At 44.6% G+C, this 19,163-nt stretch overlaps 1 protein-coding gene across 1 annotated transcript; it reads right to left on the bottom strand.

The window, feature by feature from the left end:
- Nucleotides 1–2,022: 2,022 nt before the first annotated feature.
- Nucleotides 2,023–9,518, bottom strand: LOC307023032 (uncharacterized protein). The gene is made up of 2 exons (XM_079656025.1): nt 6,383–9,518; nt 2,023–5,858 (listed from the first exon to the last, which is right to left on the bottom strand). Exons 1-2 carry the CDS (start codon nt 7,859–7,861, stop codon nt 5,808–5,810), a joined length of 1,530 nt encoding a protein of 509 aa, XP_079512151.1. The 5' UTR covers nt 7,862–9,518; the 3' UTR covers nt 2,023–5,807.
- Between the last annotated feature and the right edge of the window lie 9,645 nt (nt 9,519–19,163).

Here is a 19,163-nt window from a genome sequence, read left to right as displayed (position 1 = left end):
TAATATATACTCACATGACAGCTCATTGTTACTTTGTAATTCTACTACACTACAATTCAGAGGTTAACCTGGTATTTTTACTCCACTACATTTATTTTAGTTACTTTGCAGATTCTGATTAATGACGTGAAATATAAACAACCCTTAAAGCAGACTTTAGTTACACCTGAGTAAAATTCAGGGAAAGGTGATTGTCAAGTGCCAACAATCAGGAGAGATATTAGTTGGTGCTTGAGAAGCAGTGGTGGCGCCAGAGTATTTTTGTTGGGTAATCTATGGTAGGGCTAAACCATACAGTTGTGGGGCTCAAGTCAGTATTTGCAATGTAATTACATACACGCTATATCGCTCCCCTTGACAGTGAAACGACAAGCGTGAGGTTTCGATTATTTCCCTGTCTCAATCCAAATTGAACTATGAAATAAAAAGGCACATTTGACTTGTAGTAATTGAAAAGGGCGACCTGGTCGAGGAGATTTTTTGAAATACTAACATAAAATACACATTCTGGTACTCTCTTGAAAAATAAATAAATCTATTACTACATAACATATTTAAAAAAATTAATGCGATTTTAGTTTTTTGTTACTTTGTTCTGAAAGCTGAACCTGCTGCTCCTCACAGAGAAAAGAGGGAAGAGAATGTGTGAATTACTTTACATTGTGGATAAGGGTGGAGAGCACCCATTGTTCTGTGTGGCAAAATGAAAGACAGCCCACACACCTATCAATCATCAAACCGTGGGGTCTTATTTCATGTTGTATCGATGTATATAGAGATGTACTACAGCAAAAGTATTCTCCGTCGGGACTTCCTGCAACAACACCACGCGTTTACCGTGATTCTGATTGGCCAGAAGACATTATCAAATGGCGCATTTCCACTGCAACGAGTAGCCCCGTTTAAGCGTCCTTAAGAACAACGAAATTTGCCAAAGATGCAATGCATACATCTGCAAAGATCACACCATTGTTACCTGCCCTGCATGCAAATGAGGGCACATTAAGGGCACATTCTACAGATGTAGCACCTCATTTCGGACGCCCCTAACGTAGTGGGGCCGTAATCGGCATTGGGTCTGCCCTCGCTGAAAGGAAAACCCCCGCATGACTGGATACGCCCCCTTGATAAATCAATTAAATTATAATGATCATCCTCAAGATCATTTAATGTATCATATGTTCGCCAAATTTACTTGAAAGCACTGACAATCATGAATTTGCTGTAGTCAACTTCATTAAAACTTTATTATTGTGCCTAAACTCGGTAAAAATAAGGTTATAGAAATAGGTTTATTTTTAATGGAGCCTCGACCACGGGCAAACAAGAATATCTAGCCTACAGTGTTAATAGTTGACTATATTATTAGTGTTTAATATTACTGCTATAACCAGGGCTGCACATAACTGGTGCGCACCTCCGCCAAAAAAAGAGCACCGGGTCATTTGAAAAAAGGCGCATTTGCGTACCAACATTGAGAGAGAGGGAGAGAGAGAAGAGAGAAGAGAGAAGAGAGAAAGATATTTGCGAGTTGCATATGAACTCAGGGCAGGCCCGTAGTACTGCCGTTATAGGTGTTCGCCTAGGGCGCCAGATAAATAAATGTAACACCCTTTTCACCCCGGTTACACGTTCCATTTGCCCTAAACGATGGGCGCTGTAAGTGATGAAAATGGGGGATGATGGCTTATCTGGCGCCCGTAGCTCACAGCCAAAGTGCGAGTGAGTGTGGGAGAGAGGCAGGGTGCACCGGTACCGGCGCTGTTGTTATTAGAATCTGGTACTAGCTGCTCTAACGGATATAAGAAGAAGATGTTTCTACAATAATGTGGAGGGAGAGTTCTCTCCAATCAGACTGAGAGGCTGATAACTACAGCTCAGTGAGGTAAAGGACTCTGAGTGTTGTTGGAGCACCACCCAATTGAGTGGTGGTGGAAGGTTCACCTCTGCTCCGCGCTGTCCCTTTATGACTGATGAGCTGGCACACAAAAGAAGGAACTCAAAGCACCAGGTTAAGGGTTCAACAATAATCTGTTTTAATGGTAAAAAATAACACCTAATCACGAAGCACTCTGCAACAGCAGCTTCAAAATGCAGAGTACTCCAGGCTCAGGTTCTACCACCGCATGAGACACTTCTCAGGAACGGCCAGTCAGAACAAGAGCGCCGAGCATCAACATGATCACAACATTTATACACAGGTGTGGAGGAGTTGTATCGATTTGCTCCTCCCTAGCTATTTGTTATTGGCAAATTCACTTCTGGGCGGGCTAGCCGGTCAGTTGGCAGTTCTCCATTGGCCGGTTTCACTTCTGGGCGGGACCCCAGGCAATGAGTCAGCAGTTCTGGATTCCATTTGTTGCTTCATCTCGTGTGTGTGTGTGTGTGTGTCCCTCTGCCCTCAGGCAGTCCCCCAATCAATGATTTGGAGTATAATTCGACATACAAAGGAATCTTTGACAGAACGCACACCCATTCCCCTTTAAACATCTTTAACGCACACACATCTTTATCCTGCAGTTCACCACACGACTGTCACATGTCTTTCTTTATGAAACCTATACTTGTAACTTGTTCAAACATCATCGTCCCATGACGGCCACAGAATCAGTCAACCAACAAAAGTTAACTGCTCCCGTAGCCTAAAGCCATCTCTGAACTTCCCTTCACCTTGAAGCCAGCCCACTCGGAACGAACACACTTATTAACAAGGTCAGAAGGGCCATGGTCTCCAGGCCTCTATATGAACCCTGCAGGATATGCATCATTAACTAACAATAATTTAACTGCATTATATCTGGGGAAGATCTTCCTTGGAGTTCCCCTGTTAATTGCAAAAACCATTGATGATTAACACAGAGACTCATGGGTCTGGGAACTGCATGGCAGAAGTCACAGGCTATCCTAAAAATTGGACATTTACAAAGAATATACCAGAAATACATTGTATAAAACTTTCTGCTATAACACGTTACTTTAATACTTCAAATAATGCTAATAATGCTTCAATTCCCCCTTTTGATCTCTCAATAAAGAGATCAACATAACCACTGTCATTCTTTGTTACTGTGTCTGTCCCCCAACCTTATATAAATCCATCAGAAGCTGGGATTTAAAGCACTTCAAACCTTTGGGAACAGAACACAATTTTTCATAGCAGTGAAGGAACTATCAGAGTGAGAACCTGAGTGCCAGAAAGCAGTCTCCTTGGGTGGTGAATCATCAGGCCCCCCCTCCCCCTCAAAGGAATATGCCAACAAGGGCAGCTGATAGGGAGGGGGAGATGCGGCCTTCCCTTCAATGGTGGAACTGATGAATCTGATCAGAGAGAATCTGCTTCCTCGTGATGTCCCCCAGACTGCTGACAGCGGCTTCTGGGCCGTCTGGTGGATGGATGTCCTCAGGATCCTTCTCCTCCATTCCGCTGATGGCCGCTTCCGAGTCGACCTCCTCTGCGATAGCCAGGTACGTCCTGATGTCGTCCAAGGTCCTAGCAGGAGGATTCCCCGCCGCACACTGACTCCAGTGGTACCAGCTGTCCCCCTTTCCTCCTAGGCGGACGGCATGAGATGTCCTCTGGGTCACTCAGTGGGGGCCAGAGCACCTGGGGTTGAGCCACCTAGGCCTGACGACCTTAAGCCAGACGAACTCCGCTGTGTCGGCCTCGTGCTCCTCGGGTTCCCCTTTGGCGTCAGCAACCTGTGTGGAGAAATCTGATACCAATCCCTTAAGCCTATACGCTCAGGGCTCCTGGGCCCTCAAGGGGTTTGACCCACCACAGCTTAGGCCGCTTGGAGCCTGTTGGTGGGGTGTCTTAAAACAACAGCTGTGTGTGGGTTTTCTAAATTAGTTGCAGACCTATCTGCCAGTGCAGCTTCAGAATCTTAATACTTGGCCTGTGCCAACAAAATAAAACCCCAACATCTTTAGGTGAACTAAATAACATATTTCAATAGCTTTGAATTTCTGACAAGCATCTGTGTTATTCTTAAATGAAATCCTTGAGATCCTATTTAAAATCTAAATATAATATGAACTGCTCATATTTCTGGTAAAGAAAAACACTCATGTTATGGATTCAAAAACAACTAAAATCATGATACTGACAAAGTGAATGATTTCCTGGTGATACTGCTTCTACCTGTCACTGCTTAGAAATTATAAAGCTGAAAAAATGAATACAGAATTCCAACATACTGTCATACTGTATATGGAGTGCCATCATTTATTACTCCACGATTACAACTTTAATTGTCAGAAACCTCTAACTTGTCATCGGGACGGCTGCTTCCCACATTTCCTGCAACTTGGTACAAAACTCACTTCCTTATAGTACTACTACTGCAATTCATTTACACCTAATTATTATTACAATGTCTAATAGATCTAATTCAGAAACTTGTGTACATAACTATTATCTTGAGTCAAAACATTACTAGGATCTGTGTAGCTCTGCATTTCATATCCTATTATACTAATTTATCTTCAATTCCGGTCCACTTAAAAAACAATGTAAAAATCTTTAGCAGTGTGTGGAACCCTGGGTGTCCGAACATGCAACAATTACTCCTTCCTTCATCAGGGATTCAAAAACAGAAGTAATTTCATCAATGGTTTGTAGTTGAATTTTAGGAATTGTCACCTATGGTAGGCACGTCTTTACCTTCTAACATCTCTAAGTATCAGGTCAACACTAATTAAATGGATGTCCATTCGAAGGTGGAGAAGCATGTCTTTCAAACTCATAAAATGATGCCTTGCGCTCCCTGTGAAGCTGCAAGTAAGACCTAAAAACCACAGCAGGATGGGTTCAGTGACCCCACATTCCTTCCAATTATATGGCTTTTTCAAAATCAAATGTGCTGTTTCTACTTTTACTCCATTTTAAACACTACATTCTGGACTACAAACAACAGTTACTTCCCCCTAAAAAATTCTCCTATAGTAATATATTGTAATATATGTTGGATTCGCTCAGGTGTGGCAGGAAACACTACCACTTTGTCAGAACCTTCTAATAAATACAGAGGCAGCTTTGTACAAAATATAGGACAATCTTTATTTTACCCACAACAGTTCACTGGTACGAGGAGAGGAGAGAACAAGAGGAAGCGAGTCCACGGGGCACCAGAAACCCCCACTAGACTGTGGAGTCCACTTTTAAATACACTTCAGCAGGGCTAGTTTTACTAGCCTTTAACGCGGCTATTACGTTCCCTTCTGAGCTAGGGGAATCAAAGGGAAGCAACACAACCAGATTGGTATTGGTATAATTATAAGTGGTTTTAATGCTCAACAGGTGAACAAAATGGCAGGCAAACAGCCTGAAACAGACAAAAGAGCCAAAACCACCGGTTTAAATAAACAAAAGAGGCCACAAAGGCGCAAGTTTAAATGGGCAACCAAACTAAGAGAGGACTCTAAAAGGTGAGTCTAAAGACATACAGAGAAAATAAATACTAATATACTAAATAAAGAATGAAACAGAACCTCACTTTAAAAGTGGTACAACTAACACAAAGAATCTATACAAAAACACAACTAAACTACAGGCAACCGTCACAGAATCCTAAGCTACTCTAAACACTAACTAAGCTACTCTACACTCTAACTAACCTACTCTAGACACTACTAATCAGACAAGTTTAACCACAGAACAAAGAGCAAGTAGCGAGAGGCATCTGTCCACATACAGAGCCTCCAGAATGATGATTGTCCCCAAGCTTTGTAGTCATCTCCAACAGGTGTGCGCCGGCTGTGCGCTGCGATTGGAGTGCGTCGGGCCCGGTGTGCTCCAATCGCAATCTTCAGGGGCGGACCAGGAGATGGCAGCCAATGCCGGGAGGGCAACCGCACAGCTCATTTAAATAGAACACACACAGCTGAAAACACTCAGACGACCAGGAAGGCAGCAGCCGTAACACTCCCCCCCTTAAGACACAAACCCACAGGTTTTGTGAACCTGAGCACACTAACGAAATTCCTAATAACACACATTCATCACAAACTCAATCTGACACACTAACATCACAAACTCAACCTGACACACTAACATCACAAACTCAACCTGACACACTAACATCTCAAACTCAACCTGACACACTAACGAAGCTACCTATCACAAAACCCAACCTGGACAGAGCATCGGCCAACACATTCTCTGAACCCTTTAGTGACGGGTGTCTACTGTTGTAGTCCCGCACAATCAGAGCCCATTGCAGGAGACGCTGGTTGTGCTTGGACACGCTGGGGCAGAATATGAATGATCGTAACATGTACACATCACAATTGGCCATAGGCTGGGCCCAACATCAATCTTAACATGTTGTAGAGCCAACACTAACACTAAGATCCGATACACGAGCTGACGCTCTCGGGTTACCGGGAGTGTCGAGAAGTCTAGAGGCTTGTCTGAGCCGGCGTGTTGCGCCGGTCTCGCGACATCCTCACGAGGAGGAGGGGGAGCCACAATTTCTGGCTTCTCCTCGGACACAGCTTCATCTGAAGGCACAGGCACAATCACAGGATCAGATAATGAAACATAAGGGTCACGTTTACTTGCCTGTGCGCGTGTGTGTGTAGCCAGGACAATGCCTTTAGGCGGGGATACATTCTGCCGCTGTTCCTTACGTTTCAGAGCTGCACAGTTGGCAATGACATGTACAGGTTTATGACAGTAAAAGCACTCCCTCTCCTCTCTGGTTACATTATACACATTTGCTGGCTGAGTAAATGGTGCGCCTGACACACGGCGGGATCTCTCAGTAGAGACAGCGGAAAACACAGATTTATGCGTTAACACATACTCATCAGCTAACACAGCAGCAGCAGAGAGGGTATTTACTTTTTGCTCATTTAAGTAAACAACAATGTGCTCAGACAAACATTTTTTAAACTCCTCCAACATGATCAATTCCCTCAGTGAAGAATAATCGGTAGCATTACATGAAGCAATCCACTTAGCAAAACACATTCTCTTTTTCCTAGCGAACTCTACGTGCGTTTGATCAGGACTCTTCCTATAGTGTCTAAACTTTTGCCGGTAAGCTTCAGGAACTAACTCATACACTCTGAGGATGGCAACCTTTACTGAGTCATACTGCAGGCTGTCCTCTAACGTGAGAGCTGCAACTGCTTCCTGAGCTTTTCCATATAATTTGCACGTTACCATCAGAGCCCAAACTTCAACCGGCCACCGCAATGCTGTAGCAATGCGCTCGAAGGCACCAAAATAGGCATCCACCTCAGTCTCACAGAATGTTGGCACTAGCGAAATGTTGTTACTCACGTCAAAGGCAGGTGGAGGAGGTGGAGATGGCAAGTTTCTTCCGGCAGAGTCAAAAGCACCGGATGCGCGCAGTTCGGAGTCTAGCTCCATCTGCCGTATCCGGACTTCCTTATCGGCTTCAATTTTCTTTACCTCCAACTGAAACTGATACTGCCTGTCTTGCTCCCTGTCTTTTGCCTCTAACTGAAGTTGCCTGTCTTTAGCTTCCAACTGAAGTCGGGCGAGACGGACTTTACGTTTATTCCCTTCCCGGGGATCAGGACTACCAGGAGACGGTGGACTATAGCAAGGCGGCGCAGACGGTGCTTTACACTGCTCGCTCCCCTCGCTGTCACTACCCTCTCCTTTAGCACGGACATTTGGCACAGTGAGCTCAGCTTGTGCAGGCAGCACCAGAAAACCCCTTTCCACTAACTCATCCACCACCAGAGCCTTTAACAATTTTTTTAACAATTGTTTTGCCACTGGGAGACCAAAATGTTGCGCTATCTCATATAAGTCGTCTCTACGACACTGAACTAACTGCTCATGAGAAGGACAGACCAAAAACGACTCCAAATCAAAAGTTGCCATACTCAGCTAAACTGCACACAACCTTACCAAATTGTTTTTAGCTGTACACAACCACTTATAACCCCAGGAAAGTAGTTAATATCCCGGACGAGCCCCCATGTATTAGGTTCCCTTCTGAGCTAGGGGAATCAAAGGGAAGCAACACAACCAGATTGGTATTGGTATAATAAGTGGTTTTAATGCACAACATGTGAACAAAATGGCAGGCAAACAGCCTGAAACAAACAAAAGAGCCAAAACCACCGCTTTAAATAACAAACAATAGAGGCCACAAAGGCGCAAGTTTAAATGGGCAACCAAACTAAGAGAGGACTCTAAAAGGTGAGTCTAAAGACATACAGGGAAAATAAATACTAATATACTAAATAAAGAATGAAACAAAACCTCACTTTAAAAGCGGTACAACTAACACAAATAATCTATACAAAAACACAACTAAACTACAGGCAACCGTCACAGAATCCTAAACTACTCTAAACACTAACTAAGCTACTCTACACTTTAACTAACCTACTCTAGAAACTACTAATCAGACAAGTTTAACCACAGAACAAAGAACAAGTAGCGAGAGGCATCTGTCCACATACAGAGCCTCCAGAATGATGATTGTCCCCAAGCTTTGTAGTCATCTCCAACAGGTGTGCGACGGCTGTGCGCTGCGATTGGAGTGTGTCGGGCCCGGTGTGCTCCAATCGCAATCTTCAGGGGCGGACCAGGAGATGGCAGCCAATGCCGGGAGGGCAACCGCACAGCTCATTTACATAGAACACACACAGCTGAAAACACTCAGACGACCAGGAAGGCAGCAGCCGTAACAGCGGCACACCACACTAAGAACACGGCATGCAAACACCCTCTGCCGGAGGCACACAACTAGGCAATTATGAACACACACAGCACACCCACACTGCAATGACCCAACCAACAATTTAGGGCGAGGGCTCCAATTCGTGGTAGCCTCTCCCCTGCTGCTCTCCTTCCATACACTGTAAAATACTTCTAAAATCCGACATACAACAATATAAATGAGTATACGTAACTTGCCAGTTGGCGAGATCCTCCCCTGGGGTCTACGCTTGGGACGCCGTCCAACTTTCCGGGGATGGGCTTCGCCGGACGACGTCAACTTATTCACCGCTGGTGTCCGTGTTGCTTGGGCACCGCCGTGCATAAGGAGGGATCGCGGCTCGCACTCACTAAAACCCCGGCCCTGACTATCTATAGGAGGTAACAGGCCTCCCGATCCTGACACTCGAACGTCTTTCCTGTCTGGCTGTCTTCGTCGCCGGCAGCTCTATCCGCTGCGAACGACACCCTCCCACCCAAAAGAGTGCCGAGTCACATGTAGCGTCCTCCAACCCCCATTCACAGTTCTCCACTGCCTTTTCACTCTCAGCTGTCAGTTTCCCAGCTGTGAGTCCCTCCGCTGATTAACACACCTGTTTCAGTTCAGTTAATCAGTGCCCATGCAGGGACATTCACATCACACTATGTTACAATGGTGAAATCAATACTTTATAGATTGGAATCATATTTGGCTTGGCACTAGCTCTCCCTTTAACATTATCCATACCAATAAAGACTTGTCTTATAGAGTGGTTCCTAAAACTATCCTTTTAATGGTGATCAATATTGTAACAAATGAGATCACTACCAAATCCACACATGAATAAAAACTCTAAAAGAATCATTCGTAAACATGATGGAAAGATAGAAGAATATTCCCACACTGTACTCCTAACTCCAAAACACCCACTGCTTAAAGTGTAGTGCATATTTCCATCATGCCTCCCCCTTTATCCCAGTATGTGTGTTTTAGGATCATTTTCACACCTTACATTAATAGGTCCTTCTTCACTGCTATTTTTATTTACCAATTGACTAATTCATGGGTAATATAACTTTTCTATCATTACTTATTCATCAAATCCGCCTTCTTGACTCCAAAATTACGTTTCAAATAGGAATATTAGAAATGGAACAAATATTCAATCTTCAGAAATGGGAGAGTAATGCCATCTCTCCATCTAGTGAATAGCCAACATATTTAAAAATGTCAGATATACAAAAATAAGCCTAAATACTCTTTTACTATCAAAGTCTAAAGCTAGACCTAAGGTGAACAGTTTTTGTAATGGACAATTTAATCTAAAAACAAAATTGGACTTGTGTTCGTGTTATTTGTTCTTCAAAATACATTCGTAAATACCTTGTGAAGTATTCACAATATAACTAACCCTCTCTAAGATATGAAATCCATTCATCTTTAACCAGATACTATTTCCTTATTTATTTTAGTTCATGATAACAATGGCATAACAACCACACGTTTTACCCATAGCTAGTTTCTATGTCAAGATTATTATGTGTGACATAATGATCAGATGTCTTGTTTGCTAAACAAGGATATTGAAATGTAATCTTTTCAGTATTCCAAACCATCGTTTAAACAATCAGACTCCTTTTCTAAACACTAAGCATATCGTTCTACACCACCTTCTGGAAAACTCTTACACAGTTATGCTGTAAAATCATTGCATGATTTATTCAGAGTCTGAACAGTCTGAGACAAGCATGTCTCAAGATTTTGTCCTAATGAGAACAGTCAGTGATTCATTGTCCTCTTCAGCTGTAGTCAGTGGCAGGGTCCCCAAAAAGCTAGAACCGGCCCTGGTCAGTGGGCTTCAAGGAAACTCCTGTTTTGGCACTGGGATGTCCTGAGGGGGAAGGAACCTCTGGATCAATGTGATACACTCAGCAGACACACGTTGTCCTCTGCACAGTAGGAATCCCCAAAAACTGCAGTTCCTCTTCACACCACTGTTGCCTTGACAACGAGGCACAAGCAAAATGTCAAAACCTCCTCAGAGATGCGTTCTTTGCACAGTTCTTCTGTTTCTGTAATGAGCAACTTTTCACTAACACACTGATTCAGAGTACAACCCAAAGGTGGCACACAACTATCCAATGCTGCTGTAATCACAGCAAATCAGCTACTGGAGAGAAACTCAATTTAAATCTCTCCTCCAACGGGTTATGAAAATGGCTGAATGTCTATATGGTCAGGAATGCTGAAACATGTCAATGCCAAAACAAACTAATGGTAGTAGACTACCTATTCTTCATTACAACACAAAGATACCCACCTTAACCACTATAGATTCATGTTTAATCTTCTTGCTTATTCTATTCATTTTCAAATCGTTTATCTAAGTCGTGTGTTACAAGCATGGTTAGATTTGTAACAGAATACAAAACTAACTTTATTCAGCGCTATATTTTTAAAACAAGTAATCTGATTACAGTTGATGAATATATTTTTGGAACACTTAAAGGAATTATTACAAAATGTAATCTTCATAAGCTGAAACCTAAAGAAATCATCACGGAACAGTTTTCTTTCCTTACTACTTAATTGTTTCAATAAAAACTAAAAAGCATTGTGAAAACTCCCACTTCGAGAACATCTCAACACTTTTATTCCATCTAAGCACGAATTTGCATGACAGACACTTCCTATTAATCCAAAACGGTCTTTAATGGTATCAATTGTGAACTTTCTTAATATTAATTGTAAATGAAACGTATGTTCTCTTTAGAACAAGGATAGGATAGTTGCATCTGAAACTGGTTAATAGCAATTTTCTGTTAACCTAGTTGTTGTTATATCTAGTAAATATATTCTTATTTTACGTTACTCCGAAACAATATGACATTTTCCAGAATATTAGTTAACTTTATATAACATTTACTCTCTCTCTACTCTTCAAAACCTTTTACTTCTCCTGTCTCTTTCTCATTATTCTCACTGCGCCCTGCAGCTGCCTGCTCCAGCTTCTCTCATCAATCACCTCTTTGTTATCCCACAGTGTGAGATGGCTGGAGCAACCATCTTGCAGCACCTCTGTCATGCTTCAAACATTAACAGATTCCCTCTGACTGACAAACTTACAAAACCTTCTGTTTACTTTCTAGTCTTTCTTCATAAACTTAAAAAAACAATTCTGCTGAATCGTTTACGTTTTCAGTTTCCTATCTACTTTAAACAACCCCCAACTGAGAGTAACTGTTATATGATAAATACAACTCCTAAATAACATTACAACATATATTTCCTCCAGTGAGTTTGTTATCTAATGTTTGACCAATTCTCCTCTTTCCATGTCTAATGTAGGTGGAATCCACCATTATATTTAATTTTTATAGACATTAATCTTTCTATAGGTCATATACTCAGTGAACCACTTTTCACTTTCCCCTAACGTTCCTGTATTTAATATAAGCTGACCCTTATCAAGCCTGGAGCCCTTTACAATATAATTAAGCACATTTCTTAGTCAACGACAAATATCGTGCTCGGATTGGTCAAATTCTCCTTCCATTATGACTTCGTATCTATTTATCTGACTAAGGCTGTTCGTATGTTCACTTTCATTTATTAATATAATAGACAATTATTGTCGTTACTCTTAAAGTACTTTTTCTATTTATTTAAATGCCCTGTCCTTGATTCAGACATGCAAACAGTTTGACTGTAAGACTAAGTTTCAGACTGAAACAATATAAAATATGTTTAGCAAATGGAGCCAAAAATCTTAATTCACCATAAGTCCCTGTTTGACTAGCCCCACATCCTTTCAGCCACTAGATGAAAGCACCAGACCAGAAATGAAATTTACTTCACCGACCAGACCCGCATTCCAATAGCTCGTTGGAGAAAAAACTATTCTTCCTGAAACTTCGTGTTACTATATCTGACTAAGGTCGTTTTATGTTCAATAATATATTATATTTATTCACAAGCACATAAATATATCCTCCTCACTGTCTGTCCAGCTTTTAAGATGCAATATTTATTTCAACAGAATGGGAGTTAAACCCAACAGAACAAGAGATAGCGAGATCCGTTAGTTTCAAAATGTCTTTTTGAAATTTGCGTTTCTCCTCTTGGAACACATATAACTCAACCTTGGTTCCTATGAACCTCAAAATCGTTATTCTATTTAGTTCCGGATGGAGTCTTTGGAAAACCACTGAACTTCCGAGTTTTAGCCATATGATTCTGAAAAAATCTATGGGGCCTTTCACCATCTTCTTACACACCTCGTTGATTCATTATTATTTTATATAACTTTCCTACCTATCTAAAATATGTATTGTATTGTTTACCGTAAAAACTACAACACTGTGAATCGCTTTGACAACTCTAAAATGTAGCCTAGCCAATCACAGACCTTTGATAGAAACAGGTGTCCGTTTACCTTTTTGTCGTTCACAGGGCCCTACGTTCAGTTGTCAAAGCCATCCGAAGTGTGGAACCTCGACCCAGTCCGGTCGCTGGTGCTCCTTCCTCAGTCTCTGCCGATCACGTCATCACGTCGGGGTCACCATTTTGTTGGAGCACCACCCAATTGAGTGGTGGTGGAAGGTTCACCTCTGCTCCGCGCCGTCCCTTTATGACTGATGAGCTGGCACACAAAAGAAGGAACTCAAAGCACCAGGATAAGGGTTAAACAATAATCTGTTTTAATTGTAAAAAAATAACAACACCTAATCACGAAGCACTCTGCAACCGCATCTTCAAAATGCAGAGTACTCCGGGCTCAGGTTCTACCACCGCGTGAGACACTTCTCAGGAACGGCCAGTCAGAACAAGAGCGCCGAATATCAAAATTATCACAACATTTATACACAGGTGTGGAGGAGTTGTATCGATTTGCTCCTCCCTAGCTATTTGTTATTGGCAAATTCACTTCTGGGCGGGCTAGCTGGTGAGTTGGCAGTTCTCCATTGGCCGGTTTCACTTCTGGGCGGGGCCCCAGGCAATGAGTCAGCGGTTGTGGATTCCATCTGTTGCTTCATCTCCTGTGGGTGTGTATGTGTGTGTGTGTTTGTGTTTGTCCCTCTGCCCTCAGGCAGTTCCCCAATCAATGATTTGGAGTATAACTTGACATACAAAGGAATCTTTGACAGAACGCACACCCATTCCCCTTTAAACATCTTTAACGCACACACATCTTTATACTGCAGTTCACCACACGACTGTCACATGTCTTTCTTTATGAAACCTATACTTGTAACTTGTTCAAACGTCATCGTACCATGACGGCCACAGAATCAGTCAACCAACAAAAGTTAACTGCTACCGTAGCCTAAAGCTATCTCTGAACTTCCCTTCACCTTGAAGCCAGCCCACTCTGAACGAACACACTTATTAACAAGGTAAGAAGGGCCATGGTCTCCAGGCCTCTCTATGAACCCTGCAGGATATGCATAATTAACTAACAATAATTTAACTGCATTATATCTGGGGAAGATCTTCCTTGGAGTTCCCCTGTTAATTGCAAAAACCATTGATGATTAACACAGAGACTCATGGGTCTGGGAACTGCAAGGCATGGGTCTGGCTATACTAAAAATGGGAAATTTAAAAAGAATATACCAGAAATACACTGTATAAAACTTTCTGCCATAACACGTTACTTTAATACTTCAAATAATGCTAATAATGATTCAGTGTTTAGAGAGTTAACTTTAGTCTAAGTTCAAACGGTTTGGTCACAATTTATGTAAACACATATTTCTGTCATGTCCAAGAAACTTATAGTGAAAGTTTATTCTTTATGTCAGAGTTGTCATGTCCCTTTGTCTTGTGCTTTATGTCTATGCCCTTAATTATTTCTTCCGCTCATTTCAGGCCTCCACGCTCCCCGCCCCCTTCTGTCTCCTGCGTCCTTGATTATTTTCCCCGCCCTGATTGTTTCCAACTGTGTCCCCTTTACCTGTGTATATATTGTGTTAGCTCCCTCCTGTTCATTGTCAGTTCGTTGTCTCTCGATGACCTACGTATCAGCTTACCTCACGGACCTTTCACGGATCTATGATATAGATCACGATTCTAGTTTTCCTCGAAAGAGTGTTTTGTTTTCCTTATTTTTATTACTGTGCAAAATTCCAGTAAAGTCTTTATTTTGAAACGCTATCTGAGTCTGAGTTTTGAGTCGTGCAATTGAGTTCATGCCTCAGTGTTCACCCCTTGACAGTACGAACTGACCAACAAAATGAACTCAGTCGACTCAGATCAGATTAAGAACGCTATCCGCTCTCAGGGCCAACGTCTTGGGCAAAAAGAGGAGCATATGGCCACCATGCAGCAGGGAGTGCAGAATCTAACCAATAGCCAGAGGGAACTACAAACATCGGTGACGACCCAAGTAAATCTACTGGCAGCAGAGGTTCAGCGGGTGCTCACTCACCTGCAGGCTGTTTCTCCTCCTACGACTCCTCCGGTTCCAGCGGTGACCGGATTCGATCCCAACCGGGTTACTGAGCCGCACAGTGCTTCCATGCGTCTGGCTCCACCCGAAAAGTACTCCGGAGACTCAGAAGGCTGCCGGCCGTTCATCGTGCAGTGTGAGTTACACTATCACCACCAACCGGGGCAGAATGGTCCCGAGGCTCCCCTATCTGCGGGTCTCTGGAAAACTTCATAGACACTATGAGGAAGACCTTCGATCAAACCACGCCGGGCAGGGAAGCAGCTCGGACTCTGATCAAGCTGCGACAACATCAGCGGAGTGTGGCTGACTACGCCATCGAGTTCCGGACTAAGGCAGCCGACAGCGGCTGGAACTCCGCTGCATTGTTTGACGCTTTCGTCAGCGGTCTCTCGGATTCTTTACAAGACCAGCTGGCGCCTCTCGATCTGCCCGCTGACTTGGACTCTGTCATATCCATTGCTATAAGAATAGACAATCGTTTGACGGAGAGGAGAAGGAATAAATCCAATGATGCGGTTGATCCGCCTCTCCAGAGGAGACGCTCGCCGCTGGGGATTACTTCTTCTTGGAGGCTCCGTCACCCCTCACCACCTGCGTTCCGGACAACAGCGCACCCTGGCTCCGTGGAGGAGCCAATGCAGTTGGGCCGCGCCAAGCTGTCGATGGCAGAACGTCAGCGTCGATTCAAGGAGGGTCTGTGTTTCTACTGCGGGCAGCGCGGACACCCACAAGCGGCTTGTCCGGTAAAAGAGGAGGCTCACCAATGAAGAGGAGTACGTTGGTGAGCCGGATCTCTTCCTCTGACTTTCCTCCTCGCACCCTGACCCGGATCCAGGTAAAAATCAGAGACAATGTAGTTACTCATGGTGTTCTCATTGACTCAGGGGCGGACGAAAGTCTTATGGATTGGGGTTTAGTTAAAAAATGGGACATAAAAACTAAACCTCTACCCCAGCTGTCACGGTTTGTGAAACAAGCAGGACCCAAATGCAGATATAAACTGAAACTTCCTTTATTTCAAGGCTATGATATATATATACAATGACAAACAGAACACTCACCGCAGAACTAGTCAGGGAACAAGACGAACCGACCAAGACAGACAGAAAACCCAGAACTTAAATACACACAAGACCAATCACACAACAAGACACAGGTGAGGAGGGAGGAGAAAACACAGGGGCCCAGGTGAACATAATCAGACAATTAGACACACCAGGGAAACTAATGACAAGAGGAAAACACAGGGAAAAGGACCAGACAATAACCGAAAGGAAAACATGACATGGAAAACAGCAAAAACACCCAAACCTACAAAACTATAAACGTGAGATAACATGAGAATCGTGACATAACCCCCCCCTCAAGGGACGGATTCCAGACGTCCCAAAAAAACAAAAGTCCAGCAGGGTGGGTGGAGGGGGTCTGGAGGACGGGTCTCGGGCGAACGGCCCGGGGGCAAGGCAGAGTTCAAAAAAGGGGAATTCGGGCGGACGGCCCGGGGGCAAGGCAGAGTTCAAAAAGGGGAATTCGGGCGGACGGCCCGGGGGCAAGGCAGAGTCAACGGAGGGAATCTCGGGCGGACGGCCCGGGGGCAAGGCAGAGTCCTAGGAGGGGTGAAGACCAGACAGCTCCGGAGGCCGGTCAGGAGCCGGTGTCGGCCAGATCCCCCATGGAAGAGGACACAGGACCGGCAGGACCCCCGGCAGGAGAGCAGTCGGCGGAATCCCCAACGCGACAGGACATGGAGTTGGCAAGACCCCCAGCGGAAGAGTAGTCGGCGGGTCCTCCAACGTGGCAAGACATGGAGTTGGCAGGACCCCCGGCAGAAGGGCAGTTTGCGGGACCTCCAACAGCTCAGGACATGGGGCTGGCAGGACCCCCGGCAGAAGAGTAGTCTGCGGGACCTCCAACGGCACAGGACACGGGGCCGGCAGGACCCCCGGCAGAAGAGCAGTCTGCGGGACCTCCAACGGCTCAGGACATGGGGTTGGCAGGACCCTCGGCAGTAGAGCATTCTGCGGGACCTCCAACGTGACAAGACATGGAGTTGGCAGGACCCCCGGCAGAAGAGTAGTCTGCGGGACCTCCAACGGCACAGGACATGGAGTTGGCAGAACCCCGGCAGAAAGGCAGTCTGCGGGACCTCCAACGACACTTGAGTGGGTTGGTTCGCCAACAGAACCCGGGGAGCTGGCGTCGGACGGACAGCCAACAGGAGACGAGGTGCTGGAGTCGGCCGGTATGCTGACAGGACATGGGGAGCTGGCGTCGGACGGACAGCCAACCGGAGATGAGGTGCTGGAGTCGGCCGGTACGCTGACAGGACTCGGGGAGCTGGCGTCGGACGGACAGCCCACAGGAGACGAGGTGCTGGAGTCGGCCGGTACGCCGACAGGACTCGAGGAGCTGGCGTCGGCCGATGAGTCAGCAGGTGACGAGGAGCCGGAGTCGGGACCATGGTTAATGGAGCCGGCACTGAAGCCGGGACCATGGCTGTAAGGTCCGGTTCTGGAGCCGGAAACATGGCTGTGTGTTCTACGCTCAAGGCGCTCTCCTCTCCTACTGAATCTTCCTGCTGTAAGCCAGCTGATGTCGCGGTTCCGCTCGCCTCTTGCTCCGGCTGTTGTACCGGGCTAGTTGATGCCAGGGTACCCACCCGTTGCTGTTGGTGGTCCACCTGGCTGACGGTAGCTGGCTCCTGTTCCGGCTGGCGGTGAACCTGACCCGCTGCCCGGGCTTGGCTAGCTGTCGGTTAGCTAGCTGGCTAGCTGTTGCGGCGCTAACCTCCTCCTGGTTTTGACCATCAACATGACCGCTGCAGCTGCCCTCGTCGCTGCTTGTGGAGGCTTTTCTGACTCGTTTTGAAGTGTCTATTACCTCTTCCTTCTTTTTGAAGAAAGACAGTCAATTTAACTGTCTTTTTGACATGCTTGCATTGAATCACCGTTTCTTCCTCTCTGCGACGTGCTCCTCATGTGGCGAATTTCAAAAGTGAAAGACATTTGTCCGTTGGTCCAGCTTTTCAGTGCGTCAACACAGATCTCCAACTCTTTCAAATCTTAATCTTAATAAACGACATGAAATTCTTGGGATTTTTTCTGTAAATTAATATCTGCATATTTTATTTCATTTTAACCATTTAAATTTTTATTTTTTGTGAGAGGTACCGGATCTGCCCAAATAGGTGCCGGAACACAGGGTGGCCAAAATGAAGAGGTGCCGGATCCTGTTCCGGCAGGATCCGGCTCAAATTAACCACTGATTACATCCACTTGTCTAAGATGACAACAGAGACTTTCAACCCAAAACCAGCTGTTGACTTGTGGATGCAAGCAGTTAATCACAGACTCAACCAGAGAGAAAGTAGTTGGCCTATATCATCAGCTACCATGTCTGACAGAGAGGAAGACAGTGATGAGAACAGTCAGGAGGGTAGTGATGACAGCTTGTAGGATTACTGGTCGTGCTAATGTTGTCTTGTGTTCACCTCTGCATGTGTGTTCTGTGTTCACCTCTGCATGTGTGTTCAGTGCCGTGTGTGGCAAATAAGTCAAGACCCCCTCAAAAGTTACAGTTTATTTCATTTTAAGGATGAGCACCATTACATTACATTGCATTTAGCTGACGCTTTTATCCAAAGCGACTTACAATAAGTGCGTTCGAGCAACAAAGCAACATCTCCAGGTGCTCCTTTGAGAACCAAGGCAAAAAAGTTATGTGCACCCCTGGCTATAACAATCAAAACATTGACTTCATTGTTGTGCAATGTTAAAATCAGACCGTTGTTTATTTAAGTAGTCCGAATGAAACGGCAGCTGTGTGTGTGACTCTCTTTGTTTACACACCTAATAGCCCATCAGCCACAGGTCTCCCCGCCCCCTGTGAGCTCTCTTCTCCAGCAGTAAAGTTTAACTGTATGTTTGGGTTTGCATATTTATGCAGTTATCTGTCTCTAATAATAATAATAATAATACATATTGGGATCATTTATATTAATGTGGACCGGAGGGAGAAGGTGA

The sequence above is a fragment of the Notothenia rossii genome (genome assembly GCF_949606895.1).
Source record: "Notothenia rossii genome assembly, chromosome: 10".
NCBI classification, from domain to species: Eukaryota; Metazoa; Chordata; class Actinopteri; order Perciformes; family Nototheniidae; genus Notothenia; species Notothenia rossii.
The sequence above is the reverse complement of the archived record's forward strand: the minus strand, read 5'-3'. Positions and strand labels throughout refer to the sequence as shown.